This window comes from the organism of the source record quoted next, unplaced genomic scaffold, assembly GCF_019419815.1.
Source record: "Pyrus x bretschneideri cultivar Hongxiangsu unplaced genomic scaffold, Pyrus_bretschneideri_v1 Contig24, whole genome shotgun sequence".
Taxonomy (NCBI): Eukaryota; Viridiplantae; Streptophyta; class Magnoliopsida; order Rosales; family Rosaceae; genus Pyrus; species Pyrus x bretschneideri.
Window position 1 is genome coordinate 1,707,307 of NW_025999546.1, and position 15,194 is coordinate 1,722,500.

Consider the following 15,194-nt stretch of genomic DNA (forward strand, 5'->3'; position numbering starts at 1 on the left):
GTAGGAGAAAAGTTACCAAACCAAACACGATATTGACCATAATTATGCGCCGATTAAAGCAAAACCATCAGCAGACATGCTGAACTTATCTGAAATGTGATTAATCATGTAATTGGGAATTGTCTCGAGTGAACCGTTGAAAAAGTTTGAAGAAAAATTTGTACTCAAGTGATAAAAATAGTTGTCCAAATTAATAGTAGTTGCCCGTACTTTATATCACTGTTAAATTTGAGTAACGTTATTCTTATCATAATTTTATATTATATTTTTTTATCAATCTTAGATGATAGATGAATTGGACAAGTTACATCATTTAATTTCAATCTTTGTAAATGATAATTACGGTATACGAGGAGTCTATTTCTTTGATTTAAGATTATTGAAATGTTTTAATTAATAAAAATATTAAAATTAAATGACGTTGATTGCCAGCTTGGGAGGTAGCATTTAACAATCTACACCCACCACCAACCACACTGCTCTGCCACTGAAAGTGCAAGAACCCCTTCAAAGTAGTAGGAACGAGCCTTTATTGATCCCACCTGCAATTTCAAGCTTTGCCCATTTATACGCATCTCTCTCTTCCTCACACTCAAACCCTTCCGTGTATTCATCAATGGCTGCTTTCTCCTTCTCCTCTGCTTCTCTTTCTTCTTACTACCACCTTTTTTTCACCCTCTTTGCGTTTCTCGTTTCTGGGTTGATCTTCGTGTTCACCCAGAAGTCCAAATCCAAGCACCCCAACCTCCCTCCTGGTCCGCCGGGATGGCCGATCGTCGGCAACCTCTTCCAATTTGCCCGCTCCGGAAAACCATTCTTCGAGTATGCCGACGATCTCCGGAAAAAGTACGGCCCCATTTTCACTCTCAAAATGGGTACCCGAACCATGATCATCCTCAGTGACGCCAAACTTGTCCACGAAGCCTTGATCGAGAAGGGGGTCGTCTTCGCGACCCGACCCAGAGAGAACCCCACCCGAACTATCTTTAGCTGCAATAAGTTCACCGTCAACGCCTCAATCTACGGCCCTGTGTGGCGGTCCCTGCGGCGGAACATGGTCCAGAACATGCTCAACTCCACCCGCCTCAAGGAGTTCCGAAGTGTTCGAGAAAATGCCATGGACACACTCATCAAGCGGATTAAGGACGAGGCCAAGGCCAACGACGGCGTAGTTTCGGTCCTCAAAAACGCGCGGTTTGCGGTGTTTTGTATCCTTCTGGCAATGTGTTTCGGGATCGAGATGGACGAGGAGATCGTGGAGAAAATGGATCAGATGATGAAAATGGTTTTAATCGTGCTCGACCCCAGAATCGACGATTATTTGCCGATTTTAAGCCCCTTTTTCTCCAAGCAGAGGAATAGGGCTTTGGAAGTAAGAAACAAGCAGATTCAGTACATTGTCCCGTTCATCGAACGACGTCGCCGTGCCCTCGAGAACCCAGGTTCGGATCTCAAAGCGACGTCGTTCTCCTACCTCGACACTTTGTTCGATCTCAAAGTGGAGGGACGAAAATCTTCGCCTTCGCATGCTGAATTGGTCACGCTTTGCTCGGAGTTTCTAAACGGCGGCACCGACACGACAGCCACGGCTCTCGAATGGGGAATCGCTCAGCTCATAACGAATCCGAACGTTCAAGAGAAGCTGTACCAAGAAGTTAAGGCGACTGTGGGCGACAGAAAAGTTGACGAGAAAGATGTGGAGAAGATGCCCTACTTGCAAGCTGTAGTAAAGGAGCTTTTACGAAAGCACCCTCCTACCTACTTTTCATTAACCCATGCAGTAACTGAGCCGACTACTTTGGCCGGGTACGATATACCGACGGATGTGAATGTTGAGATTTACTTGCCCGGCATATCGGAGGACTCGAAAATTTGGTCCAACCCGGAAAAGTTTGATCCCGACCGGTTTGTGTCCGGCCGGGAGGAGGCTGATATAACCGGAGTGACCGGAGTTAAAATGATGCCGTTCGGGGTCGGGAGAAGGATATGCCCGGGGTTGGGGATGGCGACGGTGCATGTTCATCTAATGCTGGCGAGGATGGTGCAGGAGTTCGAGTGGAGTGCTTACCCGGCTGGTGAGAAAATAGATTTTGCTGGGAAATTGGAGTTCACTGTGGTGATGAAGAACACTCTAAGAGCTATGATCAAGCCTAGAATCTGATTAATTAGGTGGAAAAATCTATTTGGTTTTGATGTAGTACGGATAAATCGATCGGGTTTGTTATATGTAGATCTTTGTTTTTTTATATTTGTATTATGCATTTTTTTGTTTTTATTTTTATTTAAATTTTTTTATGTTTTAATTATTCTTTAGTATTATGTCATGGAAATAATGGATTTTACGCTTGGGAATGGAGAGGGTAAAATCTTGATCCAAAAATTTAGATGGAAGTAAAAGAATTAGACAAATATTGGGTGTCCATGAACTCTGTATATTTCAACAGAATTTAGCTTCAAATTTTGCTTTATGCAAATATAAAATATAAAATATGTTTTTAGCATCGATCATGATCAGTAGTAATCTACAATACATGATACGTTTTCACTTCTACTCATCGGTTCTCTACATTGGTTTCTAAGATTTCGTTACTTTAATTCAATTTTTCTGTGATAGGTAAATCGGACCAGTATGGTTAATCATTGTTTACGAGGTAAATCAGCTCTAATTAAGAAAGAAAATTGTAAAATTCTCTCGCACTCTAGCTAAGACATTTAAATTTCTTTGTAATCTTAATTAAGTTGCTTGTGTGTCAAGTATTGTGGAAAAAGTCTTGTACATACATATGGTGTAATTCTTGTTGGCGTGAGTCCCACTCTAATTAGGATTGTAATTATTTAATTATTGTGGAGGGTTAGTACTAGTTAAAAGTGGTTAAATTTAACAAACTGCATGTTTGAGTCGACCTGCATTTTTAGGTACATTAAAGCAATCATGTGCCGTGGTATGGCCAGTTGCTACGTACTTTAACTTTTTGAAGAAGTAACTAACTATATATTGTGTGTTGTTTCCTCCCATTCCATAGAATTTCAGCTAGCTAGCTATCCGTTGATGAATCCCATGTGACCCCCATGAATGTTGTTCTTGACCGCAAAGTCACACTTCTCAACTGAATGCGACACTTGATATACATACATACATACATATATATATATATTTATATCTTGCCTAAATGAGCTTTATCATAATACGTGGGACTCACTGAACTCAAGATTTCAAGTGCAAACGTACATGAGTTCAACCACTTGAAATATGAATCGTTTACGTACTTATTAATGATCTTATAATCAAAATATATTAGTAATAATGCAATTGTTGTACGATCATGTCGATCGAATTGTGGGACTTGGCCCGAGATCATGGCAAGATTGGCTATGGTCAAGCGTAACCTCGTTTCATGAAGACCTTAGGATACAAATACAATAACAAAATATTTAATATAAAAACATTGAGTAGAAATTTGTTATTGTGAACTAAAACTAACGTAATTAGAAACACTAATTACTTTCTTTTTTGTACATCTACTTACTGCTTTTTACTTTTTTCTTCTCATTTACAAGAAATTTTTATGTGCTCTTAAGATACTTGTTATGTGATGTACTATTTCATGTGTGATAATATGAATGAACTTCTCATTTTTAAGTGAAATAATAACATTATATGACGGTGTTCTGAATATACTAAAAATTCTCCCACAATGTAATAGGATAATCGTAACCATCTATTTTAGGGACATAGCTGAAGGATTATGGCACACAAAACTAAACGAAGTTGAAAGTTTAGACATTTCATTAAATACGATGTTAGTTTAAGTGTTTAATCACGTGAAAATACAATGGAAAATGTAGCTAGTATTCTTTGACTTACTTTGTTCCCATGGATCGAGGATTTGACGAGGGCGGAGTGATTTTACAGCAGTAGTACGAGTGGAGGTGGAATATGGGGACAATGATTGTTTGTCCTCCCATTTTAGATGTCTATTCATGTTTTTTTGTTTTGTGTGATCAAAATTAAATCATGTTAATATTTTATATAATTTTTTTATAAAGATAATAAAACAAAAATAAATAGTAATATTGAATATTGACGTGATTTAATCGTGATCATATAAACAGAAATGCATAGAGGACACCGAAAATGAGAAGTTAGACAATCTTTGTCCGGAATATGGACCACCATCATGCCATTGCCAATATGTCTGCATTATGGCATTCAAAAGCCGAAGAATTTGGGTGGCTTTTTACGTGGATATGTGTCGATATTGCATCTTGGAAAATCTGCCGTGAGTCATCACGTATCTTAAAATAACGAAAAACTTACAGTACTATTTATTTTAACAAAAAATTATATTTTTACATTAAAAAATCAAATTTGGTACTATTCACTTTACTTTTTATTTTTTTCTTATCTATAAAACTCAAAGTTTTTAAATCTTTTTCATTAATTTTTTTTAATGTATCCAAATTTACTATTATAACAACAAGTGTGAAAGTTTGAAATTATTAAAATAATTAGAGGATGTGCGAGTTTCAAATCCAAAATGCAAGAGAGAAACTCAACATTCTATTTACTAAAATATTAAATCACATGTAACATTCTTGTTCTATTTATATTATAGCTTGTTATGTACGACATGTTTCGAAAAAAACTGAAAAATTATGTAGGGATTCACTTCGCAGGTAACACTTGCCGCAGTCTTTATATGCAATGAAATTGTTGCATTCTTATTTATTGAGAATTGGTGCTTTCTTCTGATTTATTTGTATAATTCTATAAATAATAGTGAACTGTTGTCTGACCTTAAAAAATAACCTCGAACCCATCTTTAGAAGAAATTTTTTTTTGTAAATGAGTAGTTTGAAATACTAAAAACAATTCTCCTATATGTATTTTATGTATATTAAATTTTGGTATCATGACAATTAAATAATTCAGGGTCTCTTTTGAGTTTTCGAAGATAATGCAAAAATAAAGTGTTTTCTTTAAAATTGTTTCACTTCATCTTTACTTAAGAGTGAGACGTCAGATCTTTAACTACTATGAATAGTGAGTTCAATATTGAATTATTATGAATAGCCTATTGTGTAGGATAGCTTCATGCTCAACTCCCCTTAGAGCCTCTCACAAAACTTTCCAAATTTCCTAATATCCCCGTTAATTCTTAAAATTGACAATGTTCTCTTAAAAAAAAAGTTGGAGCCTTTCATATAGAGAAAATTGTAGCAATGATATTTCAATTAGAACTTTGGCCCCTCAACTAAAAATTTGAGACCATTGGTCCCTTAACTCATTTAAACGTGTAACTATGATCCTCTTTGTAACTTTCGTAAAAAATGAATTATGGTGGAAGTACCATTGCTACAATTATGTCAAAGTTAAGGAATCATTGCTCAAATTGAGTTAAAGTTGAGGGATCATTGTTATAAGTTTTTCATTTTGATTTTTTGTAATTGCCTCTTGATTCAGCCTTACGTGTGTGACACGTTACTCATTTTGACAAAAGTTCTGATAGAGTTGACGAAAAAGACTATAAATGCACGTTTTGACGAGTTAAGAGACCAGTGGTCACAAATTTTTAATTGAAAAGATCATTGCTTCAATTCAATTAAAATTAAAAGACCATTACTGCAATTTTCTCAATCATAAAACTCAACCAACATTGCTGGCTGACACAAAACTTAAATTTTCTTTTTTCCAAAATTCAATGTCATCCATTTACACGCACAAACATTTACAGCATTGGTTTACTCTCTCTGCCAATGCGTTTTGCCAACTACTAACGAACTCTGTGTACTTGCACCAGCAGCAGGAAGCAGTGCATTCAAAAGCCTCTGCTTATGAATATGTTTTCTGAAACAAAAATGTCAACTCCTGGTTAGGTTTACATTTATGAGCAAATTTTAATCTTTCGATGTGGCACGAAGGTACAAAAGCTAAATTGGATTGATATCAAATTTTTTGCACCCAAAAATATAAGTATAGTTTCTCTGTGGTCTAATCATTGACTAACACATGTTTATAAGCTTAATTTTTATTAACTTTGTTGTCATAAACTTAATGTGTGTCAATCAATGACTGTGGGTCATAAAGATGCCACATCTATTTTGGATGCAAAGATTTGAGATATATTGGATTTGGATTGAACAAAATCAATATAGTGATTTCCACAATCCTGTCTTCTTCTTCTTCTGCAATTTTCCATTTGTCATTTGATTCTTCTGGGATGTACTTAGTCCACAACAACAACGAAATCTTATCTCACTAAGCGGGAACGACTGTATGAATCCTAAAACGCCACTGTGCTTAGTTTTACACCAAGTCTTCCATTAGCCCCAAGTACTCCATGTCATTACTTAAACTCTACATTCAAGTCTTCTTAATTCTTCCTCTATTTTCTTTTTTTACCCATTTTACTCTGAGTTTATGTCTCATAATCTCATTTTCTTACCGAAATATTTGTTCCTTGATTCTTCTTTGGTGTACTCAACCCGATGGCAAGAAAAAAAACAAAAACATCTCATAAAAAGAAGCTGGGCAAGTGAGTGATTAAAAGTGTTTATTTGTGCATCTGAGATTCTAAATTCCAATTCACCTCACTTAATATTGCTTGTATTAAAAAGAGCGTGAAGTTGAAATTGAGATCAAATTTTGGCTCTAAACCATTATCTTAATCCCATTTTACCGCTTAGACCCTTCTCAAGCTTCATTAAGTCCCAAGATAAAAGGTGATAGTGCTCAAACACATCCCTTCTCTCCATTTACATGGCAATGAGTTGACAGTAAGGGGCATACAAGTTAAATACATAACCTCCCGCACCTTTATCTACTTCTACTTTTACAACTGATCTAACAAAACCGCCCAACACCAGCCACCCTAAAATCGAAAAAAAGAAAGAAAAAAAGACGATTAAATCACAACGATTTTACACACAGCAAGCAGAAGAGCCAACAACCAACTTCCTAAGAGAAGGTAACAATGGCATTTACTTACAAACTTTTACGACATACCCATTCACCGTCGCTGCCCCATCAGACGTAGGCCTGATTTGGTACTGAGATGATTATAAAAAAAAACAGGTATAAAAAAAAGCTAGAGCTGTTTTTGTGTTTGGTAAACATTCAACTTCAGCTTTTTTTCCATAATTTTGAGTGAAAAAAGCCAAAAACAAGAAACTGCAAAACCCAACTTTGAAAAAACGACTTTTTTTCACATCTATTCTACATAAAAGTTTACTAAACACTATAATACTATTTTTTTTTTTCAAAAGCACTTTTACAAAAAAGTTTATCAAACACTCTGTTGCTTTATTCCACAGCTGCTTATTCTCACAGCACAGCTGAAGCAGCTTTTTTTTTAAAACACAGCAATACCAAACCAGCTCATATTAGCAGATGTATCTTGAATTCGAAGGCACCAATGTGTACGGATTTGATGGGCTTTCTAAATGCTTATTTCCCTAGTCCTTAGAAATCTGATTACTCTCAGTTAAGGGGGAGCTATTCTCCCTGGCATCTGTTACATCACCCTGATGCTGCATGATCTTCTTGAATGGGGTCCATACCATGATTTTCATGAGTTCTTGATGCACGACTATTCAAGAGATAGCGATAAGAAAGGGTACTGAAGGACTCTGTACCATAATGAGATCGAATAGCCGAACAGGACAAGGGTTGCATGAGGCGTTTTATCTCAGGAAACTCGCGCAATGATATTCTACAAACAGGACATGTGGAATGCTGCTGAAGCCATATCTCTATTCAGGTTACATGGAAGGAGTGCTCACAGTAGGGGAGGATCCCAATACATCATCACCATGGTATTCCGCAAGGCAAACAGTGCATCTACAAAATAAAAGAAAAATCAAATTTCATAAGAAAAATGCAAGGATTACGAGATAACATGTTTGAAATTGTTGTAGAGTGCCAAGATTATAGGTCAATATGACAAAATTATTCATTTGATTCTCATTGCTTTTCTCTTTTCCTTTAACCACTAAAGCAACAGAGTTGAGAGAATTTCTGAACCATGCTATCGAGATACCAGAATAAACGTTTACCGTATAATCTTCATTGGAATATCACTCAAATTGCAAGCTTGACCTCATTAAAGAAACAAACAGCAGGCTTGACTCGGCCGAAAAGAGAATCCTTACATATCAGCGGAACATTGAAATGAAAGGATTAACTTAATCAGATTAAGGAACCAATAGAGTACAAAAAATGGGAAGAGAACTTATTCAGGATAGCAGGATACTGCCTTGGACTCAAAGAACTATTATTTTGGTCGATTTACATTGTCAGGCATTAACAAGGATACTTTTACTGCAGGAGCAGTGCATTTTCCAGATTGTTTAAAACTTGCAAAATAAGAGAGTTCCAAAAGAACTGGGAAATGTTATATAGCCCTCTAAATATGCCTACATTGCATCAGAACGAAAACACTGCACTACTTAAGAACAACAACAAAGCCTTATCCTACTAAGTGGGGTCGATTGTATGAATGTTAGAATGTCATTGTGCTCGGATCTATGCCACGTCTTCCGTTAGATCCAATTACTCCAAGTCTTTTCTTAGAGTTTCTTTCCAAGTCTTCCTAGTTCTTCCTCTACCCCTTCGGCCTTGAACCTCTGTCTCATAATCACATCTTCTAACCAAAGCATTAGTAAGCCTTTGCTTCATATGTCCAAACCACCTTAATCGATTTTCTCTCATCTTTCCTTCAATCTCGGCTACTCTTACCTTACCTCGGATATCCTCATTCCTTACCTCGGATATCCTCATTCCTAATCCTATCCTTTCTCGTGTGCCCAAACATCCAACGAAGCATTCTCATCTCTTCTACACTCATTTTATGTACGTGTTAGATGCTTCACCGCACTATTTAAGAATATATATACAAAGTAAATTTGATATCAGAAATCACGAGGGCAACAGCTCTAAGTGTACATGAAGATAGAAATAATTACATTTATCAATTACTTCTTAAAATACTTTTTGGAACACTAAATAAGTAGCCACTGGCTTTTAGAAATATAAGAAAATGATCTATGACCACACACTGAATACAGCCCAGGATGAATCAGAGGCTATACAAGATTGAAGTGGACAGGCACCTAGCGTAAACTTCGTTCTTATAATTCACTGACCCTCCAAGCTTGAGGACATATCAACCTCTCTCAAATTATTAAAAAAAAAAAAAAAAAAAAAAAAAAAAAAAAAAGAAGTCTTTTTACGAGAAAATTACTCATCAGACATAAATTCTCATTAGATTTTAAACCCATGTATCCCACAGTCCAGAACAAATCTAAATTTCTCCAGGAGAAAAACAGGGTATGTGGCATCTATGCTAAAGACTTAACCAGCCGCATTGGAAAAGAATTAACACCTAGTAGCTCCAACCTTTTGAATTAGAACTAGGAGCAACCAAGAATCTGGTACTTCTTTCTCAATGGACAAAAGACAAATGAACAGAGAAAATGAAAGAGCCAACTTCCATCATCAAATTACACTCTAACCAATATCATTCCACTTGTGTCTTGTACACACACAACTGTCCATCAGTCTAACATAGAAAGCTACGGATAAAAGGAACAATGTACCGAGATACATAATTAAATTCTCTCTAATAGGACTAGACAACTAGTTAGCCAAAACTTGGCAATGGACACTTGAACCACATTATTTGAATTCTCATCTGTAAGGCTACTCGAAGAAAAGATTTCGAAGGGTATTACTGGATTTTGTTGCATTGTGGAAGTCTATTGAAGACTAAATGGTGAATTATGTAACGGACAAAAAGAGAATAAAAGGGGCGTGCTTCTAAAAAACATTATCATCATTTAGGTATGGAAAGAGGATATCAGTATTATCCAAAGTACTTGATATCTGCAACTCTCAAAGGTCCAAACACTTTACATCCTGGAATTGGTAGATTCTGCAGTATCTCCTAATGAGAAACTTCAGAACGACTAGTGTGGTAACCAGAACAGCATTAAATTTTATCAGCATGAATATTAAAAATTTGTGATCAAAGTACAAATATAAAAGATATTTATGGCAAGGAATAGCAGTAAAACGCAGACGTACTAAAAGAGTCTCCTAAGAGTACTGGTCAAATTTCAAAGAAAAGCTGTTTTTTGGAAGAGAAAGGGGGGGGGGGGGGGGGGGGGGGGGGTTGTCATTGTGTATGCCTTCATGGTATGTTGTGCTTTGACTTTAAACTACAATCGTTTGAAAATCTTATATTTCTTGATAATTCCTGTCACATGTAATACCCTTTCAAGACCCGCTAGATAAATTAGTGCATTCACATACTTCCATACCCCAAAACTCCTTACACGGAACATGGCACTACTTGGAAATACTCTTCCAGGGCTCAGAATGTTCGCTACTTGTACTTCTATATTCCTAAAACCTTACCAAATGAATCTCCATCTGTAATGGGAACCTATCAATTATTTGATTTATGACCCACACACACTCACCAATTACCACCGGAAATCCTTCCCTCTACCCCTTTCCCAGGTCTTTTCAAATTCCAATACTAAACAAATTATAAGACAAATATGGTTGAGAATCCGAACTCCAAATCCTCACTATTACAATTACCTATACCAAATATCATGGAAAATTGGAAATAATGAACTCAAGTTCAGAACAGTGAAAATCATATACCTCGCAAACATTTGCATATTACAATCAATCAAATGAGAAAAACTGCAAACAGAAATTAAAGTGAGGAATAGAAGAATTGAAGAAATAACATACTGAGCATCTTCTACAGCTGAAAAAAATGCATCACTGTACTTCTTTGTTGGAAAGTTGGCTATTACCACAGGTTCAACGCCATGCAATCCCCGTTCCAGCTGTACACGAATTAAGTGAAGAACCATTTAAATTCATGGTCAAAGATACGTATCCACATAAGCTTGTTTAATAAAAAGAAAGAAAATTTGCATAGGTATAGGCCTGTTTGTATATGTTTTATGTGATACACCAGAATAAGTCAAGAGATATACAAAGACCGAAAACATATATTAAAATGTCTGAATGGTACAACACTAACTATCAATTCAAAATGATAAACGAAACTCAGGAAGTCAGGGAAAAAAAAAGTTGAAAATAAATATTGTGCATAAAACTAAGAGAAGCTTGGAGCTTTGGTCCCTTGAACTAAAAGTTAGTGAGTATTGGTCCCTGAACTTGTCACAAAGTTGAGCGATTGTCCTTTTGAGTAAGACCTTTAGAACTTCCATCCAAAATAAAGAGATTAAAGGGGAAAATTAAGAAGTTAAAGGACCATTGTTGCACTTTGTGACAAGTTCTTGACCAATACTCGCGTACTTTTAGTTCAGGAACCAAAGCTTGAACTAGACTAAAGCTCGGGGACCATCCCGCCAATTTTTTTTTTTTAAACTAAAAGCCAAGAACCTTGTTCAATGTAGAAAACGATGAGAACTACGTATTATGAAAAAAACGCACAATAACTAAATAAGAACAGAAGTGAAACCAGTAACAATGACGCAAAGAATTTTTTTTTATTCATTTCCAATGGAAAATCCCAGATGCTTTTATCCTAATAAGAGTAAAATCAAAGCTAATTACTGATAAACGAACAATCCATTTCAGAAAACAGATCAAAACTAAAGAACTGGAAGGGGAAGAAACATACAATATTGAGATCAGATCCGGATGCTATGGGGAAGGAGCGTCTAGATACAATGAGGTGAATCCGAGCACAGACAAGCCTGGTACACACGAACACTATGAACATGGTGCTTACCGCGAACCCAATCACCGTCATCACCAGGTTTATCCCTGAAGATATCATCACTTTATATATGGGGTTTGTCCAATTTACCCAAATTCACAACCAGCTCAAAAATTACTCATATAAAAATATCAGCACCGCTTAGTCCCTCTCATATACACTGAATTGGGTAGGACATTCCACTGAGGTAGTGAAAATTGTGAGATATGGGTTTTGTACTGCTGTAGTTGCAGCCGGTACTAATGCTGCTGCTTGGGTTGAGCCAATTGTCATGGACAGGACAGCTCAAAGATCAGTTAGGGTGTGGGAGTGGAGAAAGCGGGAGGAGGGAATTGTATTGGTGTTGGAGGGAAGAGGCCAGAGGACCGGATGAGAAAGAAGTCATGGAGGGTTTGAGCAGAGCCAGGACTGAGGAAGCCCATGTGACTAGAATCACCCAAAAAAGGAGGGATATGGTGTACGGAAGGAGGGATTTGCTGCTCAGATCGAAATCAAATCCAGGTTTTGGGAGTTGGATTAAAGCCTAGTTTGGTATTGAGGAGATTCTAAAATAAGTTAGTATTAAAAAAAGTTGGAAGCTGTTTTTGTGTTTGGTAAACATTCAGCTTCAGCTTTTTTTCACAGTTTTGTGTGAAAAAAGCCAAAAACAAGAAGATGCAAAACTCAGCTTTGAAAAACTAGTTTTTTTTCATATCTGTTTTACATAAAAGTTTACCAAACACTATAATACTGTTTTTTTTTCTTCCAAAAGCACTTTTACAAAAAAGTTTACCAAACACTATGTTGCTTTATTTCACAGCTGCTTATTCTCACAACACAGCAAAAATAACTTTTTTTCAAAGTACAGCAATACCAAACCATCCCTAAGATTTGGTACTCACTTCAGTCCCAAACCAGTAATGACTGTACAAATAGAATCTTAAGTGAACATCTTTTTGAGAAGAGATCTTCTCTGAATCTATTCCACCAAGATCGCTTGATTAAGTGATTCGGATCTTTGAAATTTCATCAACGATAAAAAATTTATTACAATTTTTAAAAAGTTAAAATAGATGGACCGTTGAATGAAATTTTAAAGGTTCAGATCACTTGATCTGGTGACCTTGATGGAGGAGATTCGGAGAGAATCTCTTCTCGATCTTCTTAATTACCATACAAATGTAGAGAGTATTTTATGGGTAAACTGCATTTAAAAAGAATAAATATCTAACTACAAATAAGTAAGAGTTTCTACTCAAAATTATTTATTGCCGATTTATATAATTTTGTGTTTATGATCAATATCGTTTATATTATAAATTACTCCATAAAAATTGTCTTTGTGAAAATAAATTAAAACTTGTATACAAATAGATGAACATAATTGATAAAAATATTACAAACTGCTTATATATTTGCTACAATAGATTGACTAAATAACCTTAGTTTTAATTCATTTTTTGCAAAAATGATGTTTACAAAGTGATACATAATATGAACTGTTTTAATTATAAACACAAAGCTGTGTAATTCGAACATAAAGAATTTTGAGTAAGAGTTCCTATTATCATTGAGTTGCCTAACGTGTTCTTTTAAAAGTTCCCTCATGTTTACGTTCAATCGTAACCTCATACATTTTTAAAACATTTCAATTTGATACATTTACTTATTATTTTATTTTAATTTCGTACATTTATTACCATTTTCCTCAATTCTTCCATTATATGCATACAAAGATAGTCGATGGTCCCATAAAATTTGTGCTACGTGAATAAAAAAACAAATGAACATATTTGTAATTATAAAATGGCCCCACAAGTCACACTTGCAGAATCTTTGACTTCTATCCAGGAGCCTCTTTTCTTGAAGAGAGATTTTTTAATGTGATCGTACATCACGTGTCGTTATATAAATGATGGAATATGTATGTTAAAAATTTAATAATTTAAAAAATAAATTTTCTCACCATTTACATAAAAACATTTGATTTACCATCTGTATTCTTATCATAACTAAAAATTTATCCTCTTTACGAGGATACCGAGGATTCTCAAATCGGGATTGATTCTAATTGATTTTAGAGTTCTTTCTGGTGAGTCAACTAAACTCAGTCTCTCAGTTTCCACTGAAGCCGAAAGACGCTGTTTGAGAGACAGATTATTGAGACGGAAAAAAAAGAAGCATGGATATGAAAGCACAGAGGTTTGTATGCGACGGAGCAATTCCTTTGCACATTCATCTCCATGAATCCGACGGAGCAAGCCCTGGTAGTAAACCACTATATATATAGACACACACATATTATATCAGTATCTCTCTTTCAAATTTCCAATTAGATCCTCTGATTGGGTACCTGCCATCGTTAGCCTCGCTTCAGCCAGCGGCGCACTTCATACTCGCTCTCGCTTAGACACCATGTAGTAGGAAAACCAAAGTCTTGTGTGCACAAATTTGGGGCCAAACCAATTCTAAAGCAAACCTAGAAAGTGTTCCGTCTTCATCACCTTCTGCCAACATCAACACCATCACCCTCCCCGGCTACATGTTGCCACCGTCGTTGCAACTACACCTCTTCAATTTCTTCATCGCCACCATCTCCATTGCTATACTGTTCTGCCACCGCTATTTACCATCACCACTACTAAGCACTGCCACTATTACTTCATGCCACACCTTGCTGTTACTGCAAACAGAAAAACTACGACCAATGACGCAAAAGTTATCCCCATGTTCTCACAATTAATTAAAGTAGACTCACAAGATGTTATTTATGTGATATGTAATGCTCTAATTTTTTTTGTCTCAGTATAGTTCTGGGGGTTATAACTTAGTTTAAACAAACTAGTTTAGCTAACATGCCTATCAGGTTAATTGGTCTAAACTAGATTATAGGATTCACATGCCTTCCAACTATTTGGTTCTGTGTAGAGGATGTTCCTCTTTGATTGGCAATAAGATTTGATCATACAAGGTTTTAAAGCAAAGTTCTGGAGTGCTAGGTTAGAAGAGTGATCTTAGTGAAACCCTTCATACCTTACATGTCATTCATCTGTGTGCAGATGCCGTGTGCATTTGTGTGATGAAGCTATGTGAAATCTCTTTGCTCGTGAGGAGGACCTACTGGGTGCGGTGTGTTCATCCAAAAGAGAGCCAAGGAAGGACGTCATGCTACAAGAACAAAAGTATAAGTGAGAACTTCAAGTGCAATAAGTGTCTGTCTTGTTGAGTCTTGTCAGGCCGGAGGCACTCTAAGGCTACCATAGGCCTAGGCCTACCCTCACTAAAGATCCCCTAACTAACCTTTCCAAATAATTATGTATTATATATATATATATAAATTTTTTTTTGATAAACTTAATATTATACTTCTTTTAGTTTACACAAATTTCTTAATTTCTATTCACCAATAGTTAAATAAGAGGTCTCTTTTCTTTTCAATCCCAACCA

The 15,194-nt window shown here is 35.9% G+C and overlaps 2 protein-coding genes across 2 annotated transcripts; one reads left to right on the forward strand and one right to left on the reverse strand.

Moving 5' to 3' along the window:
• The first annotated feature begins 488 nt into the window (after positions 1-488).
• On the forward strand, positions 489-2,246 carry LOC125478280 (cytochrome P450 77A3-like). Its single transcript, XM_048586353.1, has one exon. It carries the CDS (start codon positions 617-619, stop codon positions 2,159-2,161), a length of 1,545 nt encoding a protein of 514 aa, XP_048442310.1. The 5' UTR covers positions 489-616; the 3' UTR covers positions 2,162-2,246.
• Positions 2,247-7,282: 5,036 nt separating this feature from the next.
• On the reverse strand, positions 7,283-12,282 carry LOC103929513. Its single transcript, XM_018643075.2, has 3 exons — positions 11,670-12,282; positions 10,766-10,863; positions 7,283-7,840 (listed from the first exon to the last, which is right to left on the reverse strand). Exons 1-3 carry the CDS (start codon positions 11,826-11,828, stop codon positions 7,762-7,764), a joined length of 336 nt encoding a protein of 111 aa, XP_018498591.2. The 5' UTR covers positions 11,829-12,282; the 3' UTR covers positions 7,283-7,761.
• Positions 12,283-15,194: the final 2,912 nt, after the last annotated feature.